The 9,050-nt window shown below is 47.6% G+C and overlaps 1 protein-coding gene across 7 annotated transcripts in view; it reads left to right on the plus strand.

Annotated features, from left to right (window-relative positions):
* Positions 1-9,050, plus strand: part of LOC118001767 (afadin-like) — a 100,885-nt gene that overhangs the window by 47,664 nt on the left and 44,171 nt on the right. For 5 of the 7 annotated variants that reach the window (XM_034991901.1, XM_034991904.1, XM_034991907.1 and 2 more), the window contains exons 14-19: positions 1,909-1,929; positions 2,670-2,815; positions 3,102-3,196; positions 3,627-3,892; positions 5,226-5,369; positions 6,788-6,986. In XM_034991901.1, coding sequence (XP_034847792.1) covers positions 1,909-1,929; positions 2,670-2,815; positions 3,102-3,196; positions 3,627-3,892; positions 5,226-5,369; positions 6,788-6,986 — 871 coding nt within the window. The remainder of the gene's footprint in view (positions 1-1,908; positions 1,930-2,669; positions 2,816-3,101; positions 3,197-3,626; positions 3,893-5,225; positions 5,370-6,787; positions 6,987-9,050) is intronic. The other 2 variants (XM_034991905.1, XM_034991906.1) reach the window with 1 other exon arrangement.

The following is a 9,050-nucleotide window of genomic DNA, read 5'->3' on the forward strand; positions in this document are numbered from 1 at the left end:
TCAGTAAGTGCGCCCCTTGTCCCACACCAGGAAGCCAGTGGCTTCCGTGTTCCCTCCTGGTCGTGTGTTGGACTTGACCTCCACAGTCTTTTCTGAAATGCAAGTTCTGTGAATAGCATGGACAATGGCATAGCTTTAAAAGTTGAAAAGAAATGTAAACTTGTTTTCTGTTTCTTCCTACAAATGTTAGAATACGGGAAGGTAATCTGAATGTGGGAACGTCATGATCACGGTAAAGATCCTTAAAATGGCAGTGGTTGTGAGAACGTGTCGAGACTTGTGGGGACTTTTTTAGAATCAAAAACAGTAGCATGTTGAGGTGAATTTCACATTAACGTAAAGTTAACCATTTTGAGGTGACTCATTCAGTAGCATTTCGTACGTTCACAGTGTTGTCGTGCAGCAACCACGTGTGGTTCCGGAACATTCCCATCCCTTGAAAGTAAAACCTGTGCCCATGAAGCAGTTTGCCCTCGTAACCCCTCCACCAGTCCCTGGCAGCTGCCTCCTTAGAGTCTTCTCATGGTTACAAAGGCTCTTTTCTAGTGTGAGTGTGTGGTGTTGGTAGTAATTATGTGGATTTTTGATAGCACTCATTTAGGTGCGATGGACATCACGACATTTCTCAGTGATGATGAAATGTTGAAAATCTTTCATAAAACTGTGGACAGCTTAAGGAACCAAGAGTATTCTTTTTGTAGTATGGTTTGTTTCTTTTTAAGTACTCTTCATCTGTAGTTGGTAAAATTGGCATAGCAGTTTTCCAAACTCATAGATAATTTGAAGATTTAATCTTAAGTCCTTAAAAGTAAATGTAAAGATTTTAAGTTTTTCCAAACCACTTATCAGTGCTGTTATTCGGCCACGAAATATAAAACTCTAGTTACACATTATGAAGCAACATGATTAGATGGTTTGGTTGTTTTCCTCCTGTGAGGGTAGCTTGAGCAAACTAATCTGTTGATTCCTTCAGAATTGTTTTAAAAAGGCCAAATTTTTCAAGAACTGTTTCTTTTATGTTTGAGGGGTTAGCCTATGAATCTCATGAGCTTACAGTTCTTTTACCCAAGTGAGGAAACAGCTAAAAAGGATTGTCATTTTATTTGGATTCCATTTTTGTGTTCCTCTCTTACTAATTTATAAAGAAACAGATTTCCTTTTGTTCAGAGCCATTGTCTGTCTTCCCTCATGTTTGCATTTCTAAAGCCTGTTTCAGACTGTGAAACTCCTGTCATCAGACTACTGCCGATAGACTTTTTCTGATTGAATTTGAACTAGTCAGTGAGATCATCATTATCACAACAGGTCTTTTAAAACACATTCAGGGTTAGTATGTGATTGGAGGAACCTTAAAGTTTTAGGGAAAAATCGTAGTAATGAATAAATGCTTAAATTTGTAAAAACCTACTTTCAAAAACCGATTTACTCCGTTTTAGTATAGTTGTTTTTTATACATTAAAAATTTTTTAACTTTTATTTTTATTGTTTCTGTTGGTCTTTCTGTCTCTTTCATCCTATTAAACTAGAGGATAGACACTCATCTTATATACCTTTAAGTAGTCAGACACACGATATCATTAAAAGACGTTAAGAAGTCCTTCATTTATAAATCTTTTAAAGAGATCAGTGTGTTCCTGTGTTAATTGTCACATTCCTTTATATAAATTCTGGGAATTCCCTCCCTTACTGCGCCAGTGTTAAGAACGTAGAACTTATCCTTTATGTCATGTACTTCCAAAGCTGCTTCAGAGCCAGGAATGAATATGTAATTTGGGAATAACATAACTAAATGTCGTACCTTCATGTCGTACCTTCATGTTAGTGTTTTGATTTATTTAAACTATCATGATTGTTTACAAGTTTCTTTCTCTCGTTCTGCTTGATTTCCCTTCGTCTGTTTTTCTCCAGGAAGTAGACCAGGTTGATCAGGTAGGACGTGCTGCTGGGAACTGGTCCTGGCTATGTCGGCTTAGCTGAGTTTCTCGCGCTGCTTCCATGTCAAACACAATACTCCAGCAACCGGACTGGACGGTTCATAACACTCATTCAGCAACTGAAACATGCAGTACTAAATCCTTTTTTGACTGTGCAACCTTTATCAGCATTTCATAATTTCTGCTTAATGCACTTCAGTGTGGATATGAAATGACAAAAGTTCTGTTTCTCCTCTTTCTTGTTTATCCTTGGTTCCTATTCTTTGGATCTCATCTGAAGTTGCCTGGCCTGCACATGTGGTCGGGAGATGATGTGATAGATCAGTACTTGATACCGAGTTGCTCGGCATCCGAGCCAGTGACTATGCGTATCAGGGTGGCTGTGGGTAACCATGGATAGACGCGTGTGTACTTCACAGATTACCAGATAATGCACAATCTCCAATTGGGTGTTGTAGGGTTTGATATCTCTGTTTTCGGCCCTGATTCCATACATGGGAGCTAACTGGATCCATGTGTCTGTCCATGAATCCTAAGAAGATGTTGCAGTTCCATTGCTGTGAATGTATCCAAATTCCTTTGCAAATATCTGGTATCTGTGCTAAATACCTCGGTGACAATGGGAAGGTACTGGTCTATCTCCAGCAGCTTTTCAAGAGCATTCCTTTTTTTTTTTTTTTTTTCATTCTTTTTGTTTGTCTTTGGATCGCTTATGGAAATGTGTTCTGTCTACAGAAACAGAAGAATATTGCAGGGGCACTTGCCTTCTGGATGGCCAATGCATCTGAGCTGCTCAACTTCATTAAACAGGACCGAGATCTTAGTCGAATCACATTGGATGCCCAAGACGTTTTAGCACACTTGGTTCAAATGGCGTTTAAGTAAGGAGCACGTTTTTGGAGATTGCACTATTCTGTAGAGATTTTTTTTTTTAAAGGTTTTTATTTATCCTAATTAAAGATGAATAGCGAGAAGCATGAATAACTATGTGCCAAATGTGTTGATTTAAGAAATTCAATTTATTAGCTGTGTTTCAGGAATACAATACTGTTGTATTGTAAATGGAAAATATTTCTGAACAGTATAAACTATTTCACTTGTGCATGTCATGTCTGACAATAGCAGTGTGTCCTGCTGAGGTTATTAAAATTGCCTACGTTTTTTCAGATACCTGGTTCATTGTCTTCAATCAGAACTGAATAATTATATGCCAGCCTTTCTGGATGACCCTGAAGAGAACAGCCTACAAAGACCAAAAATAGGTTAGGATGCCCCTTTTCTCCTCCCTCCCTGTCTCTCCTTCTCTCTCTCTCTCTCTCTCTGGGCTTTCCTTCTTCCCTCCTTCTGTTTAACTTCCATTTTAATATTTCACATGCATAAGAAGGAGGTATTTTCAAAATAAATGAGATAACCTATTGGCTTTGGTATTCTTCAGTAAATCGTAACTGCTGTCTGTTCTCTTTCAAGAACAGCTCTGGGTTGGTGTGTCATGGTTTTTCAGAAGGTGTCTTGGGGGGAGCTGCGGTGTGCGTAGTTACCAGCCGTGTGTGGTTTCACACCTCACTGTCACCTCCTGTCTGAAGAGACCGGTGTCTCAAAAGTGCCCCGGTAGGCATTCTTACCGTAACTGCCACTTTCTGAATTCACCGTTCGTTCAAAAGACTCTTGCTTTCATCCCGCGTCTCTGACCAGATGACGTTCTGCACACGCTCACGGGAGCCATGTCTTTGCTGCGACGCTGCCGAGTCAACGCTGCCCTGACCATCCAGCTCTTCTCCCAGCTCTTCCACTTCGTCAACATGTGGCTCTTCAACAGACTGGTGACCGATCCCGAGTCGGGGCTGTGCTCTCACTACTGGGGGGCGATTATCCGCCAGCAGCTGGGACACGTGGAAGCGTGGGCAGAGAAGCAGGGCTTAGAGCTGGCAGCTGATTGTCACCTCAGCCGGATAGTGCAGGTGGGCCTCCCGAGTCTCACCTCCCCACCGTCCCTGGACTTCGTCATCGGTGGCTTTCATTCTTTCCGGGGTCAGAACTCGGATTCAGCCAGTTCAGTACCCCTCCGGGGTGTGGCGTGTGCACAGCTAAGGGAACACTGGCGTGTTGGTTTGCCTGGGTCGCTGGGACGGACTTCCACAAGCTCGATGCATCAGCGACAGACGGTTGTCTCCTCGTCCAGGAGGCAGGAAGTCCAAGGTCACGGTGTGGGCTGGGTGGTTCTCTGCCTTCATTTTCACAGGTGTTCTCCCTGTGGGCATGTGTGTCTCCACACATCCACTGTTTATACGGACACAAGTCATGTTAGACCTGCTGTCCTCGCTCACTTCCGTCAAGACCCTTTCTCCAAGTAAGGTCGCGTTCTGTGGCACACGGGGTTGGGACTTCTGTGTATGAATTTTAGGGGACACGGGTGAGCCCGTAGCAGGTGGTAAGCAGTAGAGTAAGTGCCCTTAAAGGGTTCTTTTCTGAGGCCAGTAGGTGTATTTTGTGAAGCTCCATACTGAATGGATGGATTCCAGTTTAAAACTGGGTAACACTTCGGTCTTTAGCATACGGAGCCAAGTGACCACAAAGCAAAAACCCGTAGTGGATGCCCAGAAGAGAAGGAGAAAGGGGTCTAAGCATAGCACTCGGCAGTCCTCACACCCCAAAGGGCCAGGGCAGGAGACTTGAGAAGGGGACAGAGGAGCACTCAACAGCTGTGTGCTGAGGGCTCGGCCGGTTCTCAGGGAGCCACTATGTAGCCCACATGGGACACCCTCAAGGAAATGAGATCTGCAGCCTCAAACCTAGGACAGATTTTTTTTGTTATTATTACAGTGTGTAATTTTGCATTTTTTCTCAATTTCTTAAACTCTTTTAAAGTAATTTAGTATAGAAAGAGGCTACTCTCCTCCTCCTTGGATTGTATCAGCTGGCTATAAACAAGTCATTACAATGAAACTTTATTCAGACCCCAGGAATTGGTAATCGGAATGGTTATGATGTAAATGTTTACAGTTTCTAAAAGAATGTTTAAAAATGACTTATGGACATAAATGAATCTCATTTACATTTTTATATAAAATATAAATGTCTATACTTTAGTAAAATTAAGAAACTGGCTGAAAACCTTCACTAGACAATGCTTTTTCAGTTCAATTCAATGTTAATAGAAGTGTGTTTCCCTGAAAGACATTCTGCATTTCAAAATCAAATTAGCAAGTTATTACAGTTTTAAATGTTACATAAAGGGGAATATTTATGAAATACTTTTGAATCATATCTCCTGTTACTTATTCTTTTGAACAGGCAACCACTTTGCTTACAATGGATAAATATGCACCTGATGACATTCCAAATATAAACAGTACCTGCTTTAAGTTAAATTCACTGCAACTTCAAGCCTTATTACAGAATTACCACTGTGCACCCGATGAGCCTTTTATCCCCACGGTGAGTGGCACATATTACCCACACAGCATGAGACATGTTTGCATAGGGAAATTTTTGGTTCAAAAAAGTGAGGGAGAGTCGACATTTATAATTACTTTGTTTCTTTAATAAATAAGCTACGTAATCTCATCTCATAAGATCATTTTTCTTGTTGATATTTGAGTTTGGATTCGGTACAAGAAGTACAAAATACACAAGCATTTTAGGTAGGAAGGGATTTAATTCAGGGAATTAGGTTCTTGGGAAGTCATTGGAAGGACTGGGGTAGAGGAAGTTAAGTTGCCCTGGTTCCCAGGCTCTCCCCTGGGACCTGAGGCTCAGGCCCGAGAGTTCCTGCCACGGCCGCAGATATCCATGTGCCGCAGGCAGAGTGCCCCTCATATCCACCGCCCATCCTCGTGTGCCGCCAACAGCAAGCAGCGCGGCAAGGGGGCCCCCTGACCTGGGCAGGTGCAGCTGACTGGTGGGAATCGAGGTTTGGCATCATGCCTCTCGAGAGGAGGAGTGGAGGGTGAGCGGCCTAGTCCACGGCGTGGGCTACAGCTGCTGTGTGGAGGGCGAGGAAGGCTGCAACTGCTTGTCACCATCCGCGGATAAAGTCCGCTCGAGGCAGGAGTCCTGACGAGGGAAGTGCATGAGGTGCATGGGTTGACCTCTAGTCCTGACTTGGTGCCAACAAAAGACGTGTACGGAGTAGCCCAGGATCAGAAACCAGCAGACGCCCACCGACAGAACAGCGTGTAGAAGGTCTTATCGCCGCCGAGGCGTGAATTTGCACGGCAGATGACACGCACTGCGCCGTGTGCACAGAATTCAGGCACGAAGTAAATAGAGCTTCCGTCTGTACGGGTTTCACGAGCAGACAGGTGGGGGTTGTGGTGGGAGAAGCCTGGGAAGCTGACCCAGGGAGGGAGACGGTGACGAGGGGCTGCTTCTCCATCCCTTGAACCGGGGGCAGTTGAGGTGCCGTGTTCACTTCCTCGAGCTTTACAGTGAAGGTGTGGGAGCTTTCCGATTAGCTGGGAATAGGTATTTTTGTCCCGATTTTTTTACATTTTCCACTGTGAGCTTTTTCTGTCATTAAAAATTCTACAAAAATAGGATTATTAGCACCTGGATGTTAAAAAATTGCAGGGAAAAAAATGACTACTTTGGAAAAGGGAAACCATTTTCTTGTGATTGAATAATTTCTTTTTAAGGCTGCAGATGACTTGAGATTGATTATGACTGTCTTGGTTCATATGTTTGAAGTGTGTACTTCGCAGGTGATCCGTTGCTCTGCGAAGTGACGTTAACACACTGAGAAATCTGTTCCTGCTCGCAGCCTGCCTGCGTGTGTGTGGCCACACTGTGCATGAGGAGATCTGAGTGCCAGTCCGTTGGCATCCGTTCTCACTGTGCGTCTGTGTTCTGACCAGGACCTGATCGAAAACGTGGTGGCCGTGGCTGAAAACACGGCTGATGAGTTGGCGCGCAGTGACGGGAGGGAGGTGCAGCTCGAAGAGGACCCCGATCTGCAGCTGCCTTTTCTTTTGCCAGAAGACGGCTACTCTTGCGATGTTGTCAGGAACATTCCAAATGGTTTACAAGAGTTTTTAGACCCTTTGTGCCAGAGAGGTGAGTCTCACCTACTGGACCTGGCGTCTGAACTATGACCCGAGCCTCGTACTGGGGGGGTGGGGGGAGTGGGGTGTGTGTGTGTGGGGGGGCAGTCCACACGTGGGGAGCACCCACCGTGTTCCAGGACATGGAAGTAAGCGTTTCATGGTGACAAGGGGTCAGCAGTGTCCCGCCATGAAGTCCCTGGGGGGTGCTGTGACCCTCCCGCGGGCACTGGCTGGGCCCACCCGCTGCCACAGCCACCTTTCTGCCAGGCCCGCGAGGAAGGAGGACCTTTTGTTGCTCCTCCCTCCATTTTTTGTGGGCCCGGGAGCTTGGCTTACCCCTAGAACTGAATTGTCCGTCGTGTTGCTACCAGCAGAGCTGGGGGCAGCATGAGTGCTGCAGTCAGACCCTCCCAGCTCGGACCCAAGCTCTGTCCCCTGTGACTTCCGTCTGTAAGACGGGCACGTGGGCAGCAGGGGCTTAGGATGTGGTGAGGACCAGGCCAGCTGCCCGTGGGGCGCTTAGCCCCGGGGCGCCTGGATGTGTGCGTGAGCCAGACTGCAGCTGGTCCTGCTGGGGTAGGGGGAGCCCCCCCCCCCCCCCCAGACTGCAGGTGCTGAGGAGTGTGAGGGCAGCGAGCTCCCCGGTCTCATCCTACACCCGTTCACATGCTCTTGTTGGACTGTGCTGATACAAACACCACACTTAGGGGGCGCCCGGCGGCTCGGTCGTTTGAAGCGTCCGACTCTTGGTTTCGGCTCAGGTCATGATCTCAGGGTCCTGGGACTGAGCCCCGTGTCAGGCTCCCTGCTCCGCGGGGAGTCTGCTTGACATTCGCTCTCCCCCTGTTCCTTCCCCCCCAAATACCACACTTACACCTGAAGCACAAGCTTTTAAATTAGACCACAATTCAGTCCCAGTCTGTGTTTTGTAACGTGGAGCTCAGATGAATAGAAAAACATTCAAAATTCAGGAGTTTAAACAAAAATAATAGCAAAGTTAAGGTTTTATGTTCATCTACATAAGCGTGGTGAGTGTGATTTTTCATTTCAGTGACTTTCACATGCTACAATAAATAGATTTTTATGTCTTTAAAGGTTTTGATAGTTTAAAATTTCCATTTTCCAAAGCCTTGTTGTAACAAAAGGGTAGTGTGTTAGTTCATCCACCGGCAAATGTGGCTGTAGCCATGCCGGGAACGCGGACCCTGTCTCCTCTCCACACCATCCTCCGAGCAGCGGAGCTGAGGCACGTGCGTCTTCGAGGAGCCTTGTGTGAAGGAGACAGGGGCTGGGACAGGAAGCCGGGCTCCTGTCTGGGACCAGCAGGGAGGATGGAGGTGCGGGCTGCGGTAACGTCCACAAAAGCTTCGGTCGGGCATTGGGAGCCCCCGGGGCAGGGCTGCTGTCGGGGGAACTCTCCGTCCCCGCAGAGGGGGCCTGCGCTGGTCCGTGGCACCAGCGTGTGGCCTCGGTGTGCCGAGCCCAGGGGTATCTGCTGCCAGGCGGGCACCACCGCGTGTCACACCTGCAGGGCCATGCCCATCAGCTGTGTGTCCCCAGCACCCACGCAGCCACGTGTGGGTTACAGCGGCAGTGCTCTGGCAGGCTGCTTCCCGGGCCGCCCTCCCTGCCCCCACCCTGCGAGGCCCTCCGGTGCTTGGCAGCCCGTCACTGCTGGCTCTCCTGCCCGCAGTCCTGCCCCTTCAGCCCCAGGATCCGAGCGCGCAGCCTCCGCTCCCAGCCTTGTCTTTCGTACTAACTGCGACTGTGGGCCCCCGGGGCCTTTTGGGCCCCCCCCCGCCCCCCCGCCCATGCCCACTGCTTCATTCACACTCCTGCCAGCCAGCCCTTTGTCTAGAAAACCTCCGCCTCCTCCTGACACTTCAGCCATTTTCCCCACAAGTGATTCTGTGTTCTTTCGGGATGTTTCTGTGACAGCGCTTGAAGCACGTGTATCCGTCTGTCTCTGGGGTCTAGCTGCAGTCCCCGGGGGGTGGGCTCCCCCTACTCAGCACCTGCAGTTCCGGGGGGGGGCGGGCTTCCCCTACCCCTTAGCACCTGCAGTCCCAGGGGG

The sequence above is a fragment of the Mirounga leonina genome, unplaced genomic scaffold (genome assembly GCF_011800145.1).
Source record: "Mirounga leonina isolate KUSES-001 unplaced genomic scaffold, KU_Mleo_1.0 Mir_54, whole genome shotgun sequence".
NCBI classification, from domain to species: Eukaryota; Metazoa; Chordata; class Mammalia; order Carnivora; family Phocidae; genus Mirounga; species Mirounga leonina.